Source organism: Xiphophorus maculatus, chromosome 22 (genome assembly GCF_002775205.1).
Source record: "Xiphophorus maculatus strain JP 163 A chromosome 22, X_maculatus-5.0-male, whole genome shotgun sequence".
Taxonomy (NCBI): Eukaryota; Metazoa; Chordata; class Actinopteri; order Cyprinodontiformes; family Poeciliidae; genus Xiphophorus; species Xiphophorus maculatus.
Genome location: NC_036464.1, coordinates 11,175,548 through 11,189,867, shown reverse-complemented (window position 1 = coordinate 11,189,867; position 14,320 = coordinate 11,175,548). Strand labels below are relative to the sequence as shown.

General features: G+C 37.7%; 1 protein-coding gene across 3 annotated transcripts; it reads right to left on the bottom strand.

Moving 5' to 3' along the window:
• Positions 1-2,965: 2,965 nt before the first annotated feature.
• agpat4 (1-acylglycerol-3-phosphate O-acyltransferase 4) lies at positions 2,966-9,890 on the bottom strand. 3 transcript variants are annotated; one of them, XM_005807633.3, is made up of 9 exons: positions 9,672-9,890; positions 7,903-8,084; positions 7,242-7,411; positions 6,992-7,153; positions 6,725-6,878; positions 6,460-6,562; positions 6,287-6,362; positions 4,719-4,917; positions 2,966-3,658 (listed from the first exon to the last, which is right to left on the bottom strand). In XM_005807633.3, the coding sequence occupies exons 2-9, from the start codon at positions 8,078-8,080 to the stop codon at positions 3,567-3,569; spliced, it is 1,134 nt and encodes a 377-aa protein (XP_005807690.1). In that variant the 5' UTR covers positions 8,081-8,084; positions 9,672-9,890; the 3' UTR covers positions 2,966-3,566. The 3 variants fall into 3 exon arrangements, with proteins under 3 accessions (XP_005807690.1, XP_023183074.1, XP_023183075.1); XM_023327306.1 differs by having other exon boundaries at positions 7,903-8,087; positions 9,672-9,889; XM_023327307.1 differs by having other exon boundaries at positions 7,903-7,984; positions 9,672-9,887.
• Between the last annotated feature and the right edge of the window lie 4,430 nt (positions 9,891-14,320).

Here is a 14,320-nt window from a genome sequence, read left to right as displayed (position 1 = left end):
AACTATAAATTCATTTGTCTTGTAAGGACCTGAGTGGTTTCATAGAAAACACTAGTGAACAAACAAAAAAACACTCCTGCAGGACAGGGACCAACATTGTGAAAAGGTTTAAGTCATTGTTGGGCTGTAAAGTAATATCTAATGCCTTGAAAACCTTACAAAGCACTGTTCAATCTACATGTGAAAATGAGAAGAGCTTGGCACAACTGCAAACCTGCAGTGACAAACACCTGATCCTACAGGCTTTGGCAAGAACAGGATTAATTAGAAAGGAGGCTCATGGTAATGCATTTCAAAGATTCTGTAGACAGCACGACGACTGATTATAAATCTGGAATTAATAGAAGACTAGGAACAAAATAATCCATTAGAAGTACGTACTATATACTACAAACTGCATCACATGGAAAAACAATTTTTTTGTCAGATGAGACCAAAATTGGAACTTTCTACCCTATGTGCAAGATGTGTGACTGAAAACTAACACTGCACACCACCTTAAATATAATATTTATACCATGAGACAAGGCATTAGCAGAATCATTGTGGGCCGAATTGATCTAGTATAAAAGCGATGTCTATTGCCCCCGTCTCCTCTTTGGAGACATCCTTGCATTAAACCTCAGTTCTTTTTCTTTTCCAATCATGTAATTGTAATCTTGTGCTTGGGGCCACTGTTTTCTGTCTGCCCTGACTTTCTAAAAGGCTTCACCTGATGGACAGATGGCCTTTCATGTGACGATGGAAAATTTTAGTGTAAAAAAAAAAAAAAAAACTCCCTCGTGATTGTTTTGACAACTGCTAGCTACCATGGTGCAATGACTCCAAAACAAGCCTAAATCATCCCCCACACCTCTTCCTGATGTCGGTGCGTGAAGTGTTAGTACTGATATATTTTAGTTTAGCTCTGTGTATTATGACCAAACAGCTGAACACAATCACTTCAAATGCCTTGTGGTTTATTCAGTTTATGCAGCTTTATAACTCTAAGCTGTGCCGCTATACTCTATTTCGAGCATAAAGACTATCTCTTAGCAACTCATCCAGAAAAAACAATACATGTTCAGTCTTTATCTGAACTTTAACATCTTAACTGATAGTGACAGAGCCTTGGATCTGATCAAATAGATCTCACGTAAATGTGGCTTCTTAATGTTTTGGTTACTACGAAATAGTAAAAATGGAATCAGTTATTTGAACCTTGCCTTACATTTTAGCTCAGTTTTTTATATTTATATGTATAAAAACTGATTATGAATCGCATGTCTCAATGACGTTAGGATCTGAGCAATTCCAGGCAATGTTCCAAAATTTTACTGCTCTATGGTCTTTGAACGCCTTTATTATCACTTTTCCCTCATAAAACAGTCCCAGATCATCTTATTGCATCTGAATTGTTGGAAGAAGTTGCTTTTTAAGGAAGTTTTTTTTGTGTGTGTTCGTCGGATAGATTCTATTAGGATGCTTCACATTTGGCACAACAGGTTTTGAGGTCAAACCTACTTTTTCCACTTCAGGCAAATGATTTTCTCAGATGCTCCTAAGAATTGAAAGAATGACTCATCAGAAGAAGAAAAAGACCTTTGCACTTTCTGATCGAAGGTTGAATAAACTCTGCATTGGTAGCAATGCAATTCTGCAGCAAAGTCAACAAGAAATGGTTCTGTGTCGATTGGGCTGTAGTGAATATTCGGAACCCTTCTTCTCTGTAATTTGACCTCACTTCCAATTTTTCTTAGATTTTTAGGCCACTTTGATGAAAAGCAATAACACCATCATCACAATCTGATATTTTCAAGTCCATCTGACTCTCTTAGAGTAACCCAGCTGTTGAATATACTGATTCAACAGCTGTTTCAAATATTACCTGAAATTAAAGATCCGAACCACCGCTCTATAGCAAGTCCAGCGGAATTTAGGGCAATTTGACCAACTCCAGCTTCAAGAGGACAAATGAGTGTTTTGGGACCTGTAGTTAAATATTAACAGTCAGTAATACAGATATCCGCACCTCTCACCCACAAGCATCACCTGAGTTACAGGAAAAGATTTTTCCACTACTGAAGTAGGAGGCACTTAAACTGAGAGCTCACCAGTTGCTGGAGGGCTTTCATGTTACAAAAACCTGTAAGACAGCCACTTCCTTATAACAAACGCCTGACTAAGAGAAGTGATACCAGGATTCACTCCCACAACAAACATTCAGCTCTTGCTTAGTGTTTTTCTAAGGCTTGTCATCAGCTCTTCCCACCAGGACTTAATAACAGTGTTTCAGAAATAAAAACTCTGGTGATGATGACTGTTCAGTTGTAACGATCTCCAGACATGCCACTGCCCTTGCACTTGGGAGTAAGGTTCAACAATGGCAACAAAATAAAAGAAATAATAAAAAAAACACCTTACCCTCCCTAAACCACAGACTGCATTTGACTCAACTCGACTCTTGTGCAATCCTGGACGCTTTTGTAAGCTCTAAGCAAACTGTCTAGTGTTTTAACCATAAACAAACCAATGCTAATGTGAGGCTTATTTTAGCATACAACAACTGCATTCAACAATCACAATGAGTAAACGTGGGTGTTTTATGTTTTCTCGGTATAAACACTGCAGTTAATGAAAACCAAACTTACAGCTGAATCAAGCCAATCGTACGAGAAAACCTGTTAGACATCACACAGCAGGCAGTGGTTCACTTTCTGGCAGGATGGCAACTCCAAACATGCAGCCAGACCGGTAATAAACTAGCTTTGATCAGGGAAGTCAAAAGAGCAGCTCAACAGTGATTTTATGGCTCCCGAAAACAGTTCAAGAATGAAATCAATTTGACCTGCCAGTACATGCATTTTAGTTACATTTTCACCAAGAAAAATAACAGATCAAAGCATATTCGTGTTTTAGAATGTCCCAATCAAAGTACACCTTTCGTGTGCGGTCTACTGCATAAAATTCTAATAAAACGCACAAATTGTAGTTTCAACAAAAATGAAGTCTTTATTAATATTTTTGAAATTCAATACGTCTTAAAATAAGGTCGAGCTGAAAAAGCTATAAGAGCATCTACTGCATTTGCATGTTGAGTTTGATTCTCATTTTTATTGTTTAGGTTCAAGTGTCAACTCAAAGCCTTTGGGGAGCATTGATGCTGTTGGCTGATTTTACTGGAGCAAGAACAAAAAAATGAAGAGAAAAAGGCCCACTGATGCTGAACAAAACCTCCACAAGAAACATTTAACATGTAACATTGCATCACTATCTCAAAGTACAAATGCCATTTGATGTACACTTCAGTCGAAGAGGTAGTCTACATTTGACTTATTGCAATTTCAAATTTCAGTGAAGATATCTCCTTGGTACTGTTAAAATATTCCCACTCATAAATTAACCCACACCATGTTTCCACTTCTGCAACTTCCATTTTAGCTTCTTTAGCACAGCCTTAAGCCTGGCCATGAAACAGGCCTATACTTGTTATACCAGTCAAGCTGCTGTTCACCTAGCATTTATGCGTCTGGCAGCTTCCAAGTCTGTGAATCTCCACAAAGCAGCCCGGAAGACAGCAGAAATCCTTAATTGTTGTTTAGAGGAGCAGCCTTAATCCCATAGTTTGAGCTTTTGTCAATCTCAGTCTGGCCAATCATCCAGCGCATTCCCATTGACACTGTAAGAAAAAAAAGAGCTTATTTATAATGCTACTGCATCAGGTCAGTGTCAACAGATTTTGTAAAGAATATTTTTATTTCCACAGAAAATGCATTTTTAATGAATATTTCCAAAACTCTCCCTTGACAAGAGATTTAGATGGCTTAATTTGTTCCTATAAAGTATTAAATTAGTTGTCACTTGTGTTAACACTGACATTTTTGTTTTAACAAGTCACATCATCAAATGTTTAATATCGAGTTGACATCTGAACGTTTGTTATTTTAATTTCAGTAACACTGGGAAGAGCATTCCTTTTACTGTGAAAATGTTGCAGCAACATCCTTCTCATGAGCTCATGGTGTTACAGAAATATTTTTTGGTTTACTCCTTAATCAGATGGATGACTATTTTACTTTGTGAAATAAACACATGCCTGAATGTTGTTAAGAACATGCTCCGCATACAGAGACATCAATATTTACAAAAAATGGGAACTTACACTGGGGGATGTCAAATCTGCTGCTAGCAAAATGTTTGAACAGAAAAGAGCTGGTTAATTTGAGAGATTCTTTACTACAACTAAATTCTGAAAACGTGTACAACTTAATAAATTAGAAAATCTATATATTTTTTAAAAATGTGAAATTCATATGTTATTTGGATTAAATACACAGAGTGAAATATATACCAAGTTATTTAAGTAAGTATGGCTGACATCAAATGAAAAAGCAGATTAAGCTTCCTAGAAAATTAGAAAATACTACTTAAGTTTAACAAAAACACCTTAATTACACAAAGGCTATGTTATACACTATGCAATTGTGAGGAGAACTGACTGCTACAATTGGTCACCAGACAGGCAAAAACTGAATGCTAAAGAAGCTGGCTCATTGCAGGGTGTTGAATCTTAATATATCAATGGATAGTTGAGTGGAAGGAAAATGTGTTGTAGAAAAAGTTGTACAAGAAACAGGAAGTCTTGAGAGAATGTTTTTTTTTTTTACTGAATGACTAAACCAAATGTTTGTCGATAACCTAATCTATTGAGATTACGTCTGGAAAGGTCTGAAACCAACCTGCAGAGCACACAACCACAGCTGCGACGATGGTGAGCACTGATCCAGAGCTGAGCATTTGGGCGATTAGGAGACCTAGAGGGTAAAGGACCACGCAGGACCAGAAGAGCCAGTTGATCAGGGACCATGGCCGACGTGGAGGGCTCATGATGGGGCCAGGGAAATGCCCCGTCTGTGCGTACTGCTCCTGAAAGCCATCCTGTTCACACAGAAACACAGCTCGACATGAGCCATCTTGGTAGAATAAATAGCTGTTGTTTTTACAGCCATGTTGCATGTTCATGGGTTTGTCTTAGCACAAACCCTGCCCAACTGTTTTGGTCGTAAGCTGTTTTGGCCTGAATGCCAATGAGAGACAGCCAAACTGTAGATTTTGAGTTGCGTTACAGACCATCATGTTACAGCAGAAGTTTTTGTTGTCATCATCCGCTTTCTTACAATTAAGCATTTGTTTCCCCGATTCAAAGTTTTTATCTGAACCCATTCTACATTTTTGTGGTGGAAAACTTGATTTGAAATTGTTTGCTCTTAGTCTGCAACATGCTCCTGTGAGTATTCAGGGGTCAAAAAAAGGTCTTTGCTTTTATGGCCTTCCTGTGAAAAGATTTGAGAGATTTCGACTGAACCTTAATGACTCATATTGACCACCCTTTCTAAAAAGCTTTCCAGATGGAGAGGAAAAAAATCCCAGGGGGAAAAAGCTTTTTTTATTATTTTTTATAACTACTACTATTTTAGATACATCAACTCTCTTTTTCCACAATGATTGTCTTTTTTATTAGTTATTGTTTAATGAGTTGGTCTAATACAGGCAGTATGACTTTATTGCATGTGGAATCATTACACAAACAAGCACTTCTATTTTTAAATAAAGAAGTCTACCTTCTTAAATTCAAATGCATAACCTGTGATTTTTTTTGTGCATAATCTATAAGATTCTGTATTGAATTGCCTTTCCTTTTGTCTGACTTTGAATCAACTGTGAACAGAACTAGAGGAAAAGATCACTTCTTTTCTTTTAGAGCCTCACATCGGGCAATACAGCAGAATCACAGATGCCTCGTAGTTTCTTATATCAACTGAAATGTCAACCTGGTCCCCTTTTGTTTAAATATCGATATCAATACTTAATATCTTATTATTGTTTACTGGAATCTTATGTGATGGACGCTCATTTACAAGATGTGCAAGATGTACCAAGATGTGTAGGGATTTCCCAAAAAACTAGCATTCTGGAAAACGTAGGTGCATTTATGTCTTAATTGAAGTAAAATATTCCAATTGAATAAAGAAAAGAAATTGCTACTTTGATGATAATTTGATCAATAATATTCTGATTGAATGACATTTGAGTCAAGCCTTTGTTTAGGATCAAAAACAATAATGACAACAACAGCATAAAAGCACTAAACAGGACAGGCTGACCTTTAAGCTTCTTAGATAATACTGTAAACATATCTGATTCATTGGTTTATAGGCATATACTATGTATCTGAATATTACTTTCCAACTAAAGCTACATGTATTTTAACCTACTTATGTCTTCTTTTTAAATCCCTAGCACTCACCTTTTCTTGGTAAAGTTTGTGTAGCCAGGCGGCACACTCCGCCTCATCTTCTGGAACGGACTCTAAAGGAATTCTCCTACATTAGACAGGAAGGAGACAGGCCACCAATCACCCAAACAGGAATCATAAAGGTATAATCTTGCCCTGCACAGGCATACATCATTTTGACCTACCTGACATATAAATCTGCATGATATTTCTTTCCATTAATAATCCCAAGAAGAGTTGGTACTTCATTGTTCCTGAAGTTTAGTGTTGAATCGTAAATAGCTGCAGCTGCACCAGGGAAGCACAAAGCAGCAGTTCACTAGACGAGGTGACTCATTTGCACATTTATCTGGCTTTTCCCACATTCAAACAAGGCTTGCAGTATGGCCATTTCTGACGCCATGCAAAAAAAAAAAAAAAAAAAAAAGAAAACTGCTGCCAGATACTCACCAGTCCCCCTGAGGTTTTGGACAGTTACATAAAATCCTTTGGTTCTGGGAAGAAGATGGTACTTGAGTTTAGGTAAACCTTTGCTTTCAGCTATTTGCATGCTGAACTGGTGTTTCTTTGGGGTAAAACGTGTTCCTTCACAGAAAAGCAGGAACTTGTGGGAGAAAAAAAAATGTTTTCAGGCATTTCCCAAACATTTCCTGATTGAAAGATATTAATGTGTCATCTTGAGCTGGGAAAAAACATCCCCCCCAGGCTGAAACCCACCCAGTAGTTTTCAGGGTAATCCCGCAGTTTCTGAAGGCTCTGAGCCACAGTTGTCCGGTCCTCCTCCCACTTCCTTTTGCAGAAAACTATCTCGAGGAAATACCACATCCAGCCAATCACTGGAACATAGGCCAGCTCCCTTTTGGCCAAAACCTTTGAACTCTGGAAGTTTACAGCATAATATTTTTGTTTAAGGTTGAACACAGAACTTTAAACAAACTTTTTGGTTCTCAGCAGAATTTCGCCTTACCCCAAGAACTCCAAATCTCTCACAGAAGGTCCAGCCACAAAGAAAGTCTATCTCAAAAGTGTGGTTTAGGACCACAATAGCATTCTCTTTTCCATAGAGTGGGTAGCGCTTTGGATCGGTGTAAAGTGTGCATTCTGTCCCAGACCACCACTCTAGGGCAGCTACCATCTCTAAAGATTATAGAGACACAGTCACACAAACAGGCAAAAATAGGTGTACAATTTAACAAGACATATGATGGAGGGGGTTAAATATTAATCATTTTAATTAAATGTAATGTTTAATTATGCATTCTGCAGAAACATTTTGATGAGGAAGCTGATTTAATTAATTGTTGGCTACTTTCATTCATCTTGTGCATCTTGAATTTCATTTAAATATGTTTTCACAATAAGGTTCTGCACAGAAATATTTATGCAAATCTTCCCGGACAGGACTTATGTATATTGTTATAACTTTAATGATTTCATTCCAACATTGTCTTGTCAGTGTACTTGCTTCTTAAAGCTACCTTAAACTTTTACAATAACGTTCGTGCAGCATTGCATTTTTTACCTCACTTGTTGCAACATCAGCTTCTTCCTCCAGAAGCAAAGCAAACAAAGAAACAACAGAAAACACATTACAGTATCATCTTTGTTGCAGGGAGGTCAGTACTTACGACTTGCGATGCAGTAGGCCAGTCTGATGTTTATCTTGCGGGCCAGCTGCTTACTGACCAGCCACAGAGGTAAGGTGCAGATCTGTATCAGATTGACAATAAGTCCGCTCACCAGGAACACATAGCACATGATCAGGTGGCACAAAAATTGGGATTTTAAAAATTGCAGCAGCCCCATCCTTCTGCTAAAGAGAAAAAGTTTAAAACAAAAATAATTATGTAGCAACATATTTCCTTTTTTTTTTTAATCATAAAAGACTATCAGCTGGTTCTCTAGGCCATCGCTGCACATAATGCTTTGCAAAAGTATCAGAACCACAGATTTCAATGTATTTCATTTCAATTTTATGTGACAAACTCAAGATAATTCATTCTTCTGAGGTGCAAATACTTTTTTCTTTAAAATTTCCTTACAATTTATTTTCTTTACTTCGTAAAATAATACAGTGAAAATAACTGCTTTCAGAAATTAACAAAGCAATATCCAGAGCTAAATCTATGTAAATCAAAGCAGCAGCCAATAGATTTGTGGAACTGTGGATAAGCTGCAAAGTTCTTGAAGCTCAAGTGGGAGAATCTGATCACGATCAGATCTTCTTTATTTGTGCATTCAATGTGTCTGACCATTTTAGAAGAAGAAGCAATAAAACGAAGCCTGTGTTAAACAAAAGCCATAAGAAGTTCTGTTTGCAGGGGACATGGCAGACATGCAGAATAAGGAGCTCAGGTCAGATGAGACCAAAAGTTATCATTTTGGATACTCGCAGAAATGCTGTGTGGTGAAAAACCAACATTGCACACCACAGTGACCATTGTCACCACCATCCTTAGACATGGTGGTGGCAGCATTATGTTGTGAGGATGTTCTTCTTTATGGAGAAACAAATCTGACCAGATAGGAAGACGGATGGAAAAAATAAAGGGCAATCCAGGAGTAAAACTTGTTAGATGCTGCAAAAGACTTGAGGCTGGTGAGGAGCTTCAGCTTCCAGCAGCATAATGACCCACAACATACAGCAACAGCAACCATAGAATAATTTAGATCAAAGCATATTTTGTCGGTTAAAATCGCCCAGTCAAACTCTGGACCTAAATCCAATTGGACTTCTACAACTAATTTGACAGAGCTTGAGCTATTTGTGACCTTGCAATTGCAACTGCAGGGAAAGATGGTTTTATAACGCACTCACTCATTTAATGACGACACACTTCTCAAAGTTGCATTAAAAAAATATTGTGAAACGTCATGCATCCTTTCTCCTCCACTTTAGCAGTACACTACTGTGTGTTGGTCTATCACAACAATAAGATACACTGAAGTTTGTAGGCGCAATGTGACAAAACGCGAAAAAGTTCAATAAGTGTGAACACTATTGCAAAGCGCTGTCTGCCGTTTTATTTCATAAAAAGTTTCTTTCAGCTTTGTTTAATGAATGAAGCATTTCAACTGAGCCGTGACCTAACAGCCAATTACAGATCAAACATTTGCTCGGAAGAGAACACATGACTTGGAATGGAATGAGAAATTGTAACCGTGAACGCAACTAACAACTTTTGTGCGGCTTTGTAATTTCCTTAAGGGAAAATTGTTTAAACACTTGCTGTTATTGTTGCCTGGACAGAGACCCAAGTTTAACATCTGTTTCGGATATGGTTTACAAAACAACCTCTGTTTATACGAGCATTCCAATATTCAATATCTCAGTCTGGGAAGAAAGAAAAAAAAAAAAAAAAAAACTTATTTATAAATTGTCCTGAATGAATCTCACCTTCAGGTGAAACAAACAAATGCCCCTCTATCCCTCCAGTAATCCTGCCTCGGAGACCTTCCACTCCCAAAAACAATACAAAAGAATCATTGAAGATTTATGCCACCGGGATTTTTCAGCTTTTCCTCTTCAGACTTATGTCATGATTACTTCACCGTGATGTGGGTTCATCACCCCACTGACTGGTGACTGTTAACACTTCCCAACATGTGCCGCCACACCCATTGAAAAGCCACGCCTGAATTGAAAATATAAAGACGTCCGTGTCCGCGTGCGCGGACGTCGTTACTTTCCAGATCGCTTGGATCAAACAAAGATTGTCTATTTCTGTAACTGAAGCGTATTTACTCCGGAAATCCGAAGTCGCCATAATAACAACTATTGTAAAGAAAACAAAAATGACCCCTGTTTTTACATTTGACCCACCAACTGATTTTAATTATTACATTGTTAGGTAATTTTTAGTGTATAGCGTTTGATTAACATTATAGTTCCATGTTTTTATGCAAAGTTCGCAATGTTTTCCGTTGCTGATGTATGTTTATTTGTCCGGAAAAAAAATAACAGAGTGAGACTTCTGCAAATTTTCTTCTTCTTTGCTTTGGCTCTATTTGGTCACAGGAAAGGCACGAGTCGAAGTGCAGGATATGCGCTGTTTTTTTGTGTGTTTTTTTTCTTTTCTTGAGTTTTGATTTTTATTAAACGAAATTGTTAAGGAAATTATGATCGGTAAACGTCTGCTGAAATATTCAAATAGCTTAGAATAGTTATGAAAATAACTTGGCAACATTTTACGTAAAGTTTACAAACTGAAGATTTTGCTAAAAAAAAAAAGAGAGAAAAGTTTATGAAATGAAAAGTAAATTAGATACTCATCATTCACAGAAAAGAAAGGCAATGTGATGCATCTTAATAACTAAAATTAAAATCATCCTATGTATTTTCCACTTTCAGACACTAGGGGGAAATAAAGATGCATTAAACCCATTTCCACCAACGCACGCAAATTTTGTCTGCAAAAGATATGACTCATTTGGATGCTATCTTCATTCCAAATCAAACAATATTTTGTAGGTTTTCTTTGTAACGCGAACCCGCCCGAGTGGATTGTAATGCGTCTTGTATTTCATTTTGAGGGGAGGCTCACTGGGAAGTATTTCTAAACTCTCTTTTTAAAGATCCCACATTGCCAACTAATGACTGCAGTGGTCCGAACGTACCGTGAAGTGGTTCAGGAAACTCTCCGTGTTCAAACAGCAAACCCAAAGCATGAAGGGGCTCAAAGGAATAACGTTTAAGCAGTGCAAAACGTTTAGTTACTGGCGTGATCGAGTGCAGCAGTTTCACACAGTGTCAAGTGAGGAACATAATTAAAAACTGCCTCAGTTATCTGAAACTCCTTTTACTTCATGATGTGGCCAAAGACAACATTAAAGGCTGACTTCTATGACACAGTAAACACCCTTTATTACAATTACTCATAACGGACTTTTTATTTCAGTTGTTTATGGACAAACCTCTATTTCTAAATTATAGTGCTTGTGATGGGGCTTACGTTTACATATCACATTTAAATATTTCTGGAAAATCCAAGAAAATGAGGTCACAATTTGAGAAGTTTCCACTCTGACATGATTTGTGTCTTAATGAAGTGGATTCTAAAAAACATCCATGTCTGTTTGTCTCACATCATGGGAGAATCAAAACAAATATCAAAGACCTCAACAAAATATTTAAAAAGAGCTGTGAGACTACAGGTTCAGTTTATCCCTCGGATGCATTTCTAAACCGTCTGGCGGGACCGCAGTCACTGGTACAAACAACAGCACGCAAGTGTGAACACCTTGGGAAATGGAAGGGACGTTCTATTTCCTGGAGCCAAAGTGCAAAGTAATTCCAGAAATGAGTCATTTGAGGATTCTGGAGGAAATAGTTTTTAAACATACAGTAAAATAGCCAAATCCTTTTCTTCCAAGTTAAAAAAAAAAAGAAAAATTGCATGCAGACAAATACATTTTTGTTTCAAAAAAATACCTCCCACTGAGCTGGAACAAAATTTTTAACAAAATGTTGTAGCCATTTATTGCAGACATCATGATGTGGAGTGCTGTTGCAGGAGGATTTATTGAGGATATGTCAGTCAGAAAAAATATTTCGACCACCTGCCTTGTGGTGGTAATTACTTGCAGCCTAACAAATCCCTAACCATTAAGGCATTGCCTTCTCTCTGGCCCTGAAGATGTGTGTTGTGATATCTGGCACCAAGATGTTAGCAGGAGTCTTGTAAGATGGGATGTGGGCCTTTATGAACTAGACTTGTTTGTTCAACACATCCGAAAGAAGGTGGAATGGATTGACGTGGACAGATTTAGCAACCCAAGCTCAAAGCTGTTTCTAAACCATTTCTGAAACATTTCGCCTTGTGGCAGTGTGGATGATCACCTAGTAGGAAACAAATTTTCCATGAAATGGTGAACAATAATGGCTATATAGGCAGTAAATGTCCAAGTATTGTTCACTTCTGTAGTTGGGCCCAAGTTGTTCCAGCAAGCATTGCTCACATCGTCACGCTACCCCGCCTGTGTCCCATAGTGCACCTTAGTGTCGTGTGTTATGTCAATGCCAAATTTATTTATATAGCACTTTTAAAAACAGATTGCAACTGCACCACACTGCTGTACAAGGCAAATAAAAACTATAAAATCACTGAATGAAGTAACGAAAATAAAATAAAGCTAAAACATCACATCACAAAAGTTCAGTATCAAACCTCAACTGAATGCCAGTGAATAAAAAATAAGTTTTATGAAGCGATTTGAAACAACCCAGTCTGTGGGCAGATCTAATCTGGAAAGGTACGAAGCGCAGGTTTGAAGCACACAGCCACTCTGTTAATGAGAGGGGAAATGTGATTCATCAAACCAAACCACCTTCTTCCATTTCTCCATGGTCCAGTTGTGAAGCTCACACACTCATTGTTAGTTCTTTCAGCATGGACATCCTGACTGGTCTGCAGCTTTCTAATGCCATATCTAACTGCTAGCTTTCTAACTGCAGTGCGCTGTGTATTCTGGCATCTTTCTGTATAAACCTTCTTTCCAAGAGTAGAAAAATCCACACAGCGCAGCGTTGCACTTTTGTGCTGAGTTATGAGGTTTTTATTTGAATTCTATTATTATTGTGTCTAAATTTCATTATGCTACACTGTGCAGTGACAATAAAGGAATTCAATTTTACATTGTCTTCAGACCATTGTTGACAGCACAGACCACTGCAGACTGGAATCACCTCACAAGAGGTGCGGCTGTGAAGACGCTCTCACACATTAAGTAATCATCGTTTGTCTCTCATCAATCTCATCCAAATCCTTACACCTGCCCATTTTACCTGCTGCACACTTACTCTGGGAACATAACGTTACCTTGCTGCCTCATATATCCTACACACAAAGAGTTTTGTTTTGGTTCTGGTCTGCTCTGCATCCCCAAAACCAGAACCAAATGTGGAAAGCAGCAGTCAGCTTCTATGCACCACAAATCTGGAGCAAACGTCCATAAAACTGCAAAACAGCTGAAACACTGAGTGTCTTTAAATCCAGATGAAAAACCCACTTGCTTGGAGTTGCTTTTGAAACATAATCAATGAAACATTAATCAACAACTTGATGTTGATGTAACTGACTATAGCGAAATGTAATGTTTCAATTGCAATGTTTCAAGCCTTACAGCACACCTTTAGAAAGTCGATGGTTAGATTTTGATTGTAGCACACCTCTTAAAGTTACAGATGAGCATGTCTTATAACAACCAGACAGGGACTAGCAATGTCTTCTACCTGTACTGTGAGAGAAGGCTCCAAGCTACTCTTAATAACTCACAAACATACAGAACTTGTTTTTAATCAAAGCACTGTAGGATATTTTCCAATGTCAAAGACCTAATATTTGGTGTTATTTAACTTTTTTCTTTGCTTGGATTATGTTAAGTTTTTGAGTCGAGAGTTTTTGAAAGCAAAGGTTTGCTGCAAAGTATGTATGGCTGTGCATTTACGTTTACAGAAGACTGTAAAGATCCTTGTATGAATTTTATACCCTCACAAAAAGCTGAGCTTTCCACTTTACATTTCTGCGTTCTGTAAGTTTGGAAATTACTTCAAAATCGGCATATTCAATCATTTAGATTGAAGGTGGCAAAAGCACAAACTGTTCACCATGTTCCACAAAAAAAAAAAAAAAAAAAAACTTAAGTGAAAACATGTCTTTTTACTGAGGCCACGAAAGCGAGGGACAGCCTGAGTTTTCCTTACCTTTTTCAGTGAGAAAAAGTCATTTGATCCCAGGTAACAGAACCTAAAGATGTGAAGCGGAGACACATCTCTACAAGATGTTTCCCTTTTCCAGGAACAGTCATTTTCCATCGAATGAGTAATGTTTCACAGTTAAATCTGCCCTTTGTGGGCCCCCTCTCGGCTCAGCAGGCTACTAGATAACATATAAGAGTCAAGTCATAACTTTAAGAGCAGAATTGAATGAATCCTTACCTCCCTCTTCTTAGTTATTCACCAGTGTTAAATCAAATAAAGCATGCATGGACATCAATTTTAAAGTTTCCTTTTTTTTTTTTTTTAATCAAAACCAAGGAGAAATGCAA

What these genes read in the sequence shown, in the direction of transcription:
- agpat4 (XM_005807633.3), bottom strand. Translation starts at nt 8,080, where the DNA reads ATGGGGCTGCTGCAATTTTTAAAATCCCAATTTTTGTGCCACCTGATC. An exon ending in ATTACCCTGAAAACTACTGG is followed by an intron (nt 6,879 to 6,991) that starts GTGGGTTTCAGC and finishes TTCTCCCACAAG; the next exon opens with TTCCTGCTTTTCTGTGAAGG. An exon ending in CATGCAGATTTATATGTCAG is followed by an intron (nt 6,363 to 6,459) that starts GTAGGTCAAAAT and finishes TGTCTAATGTAG; the next exon opens with GAGAATTCCTTTAGAGTCCG.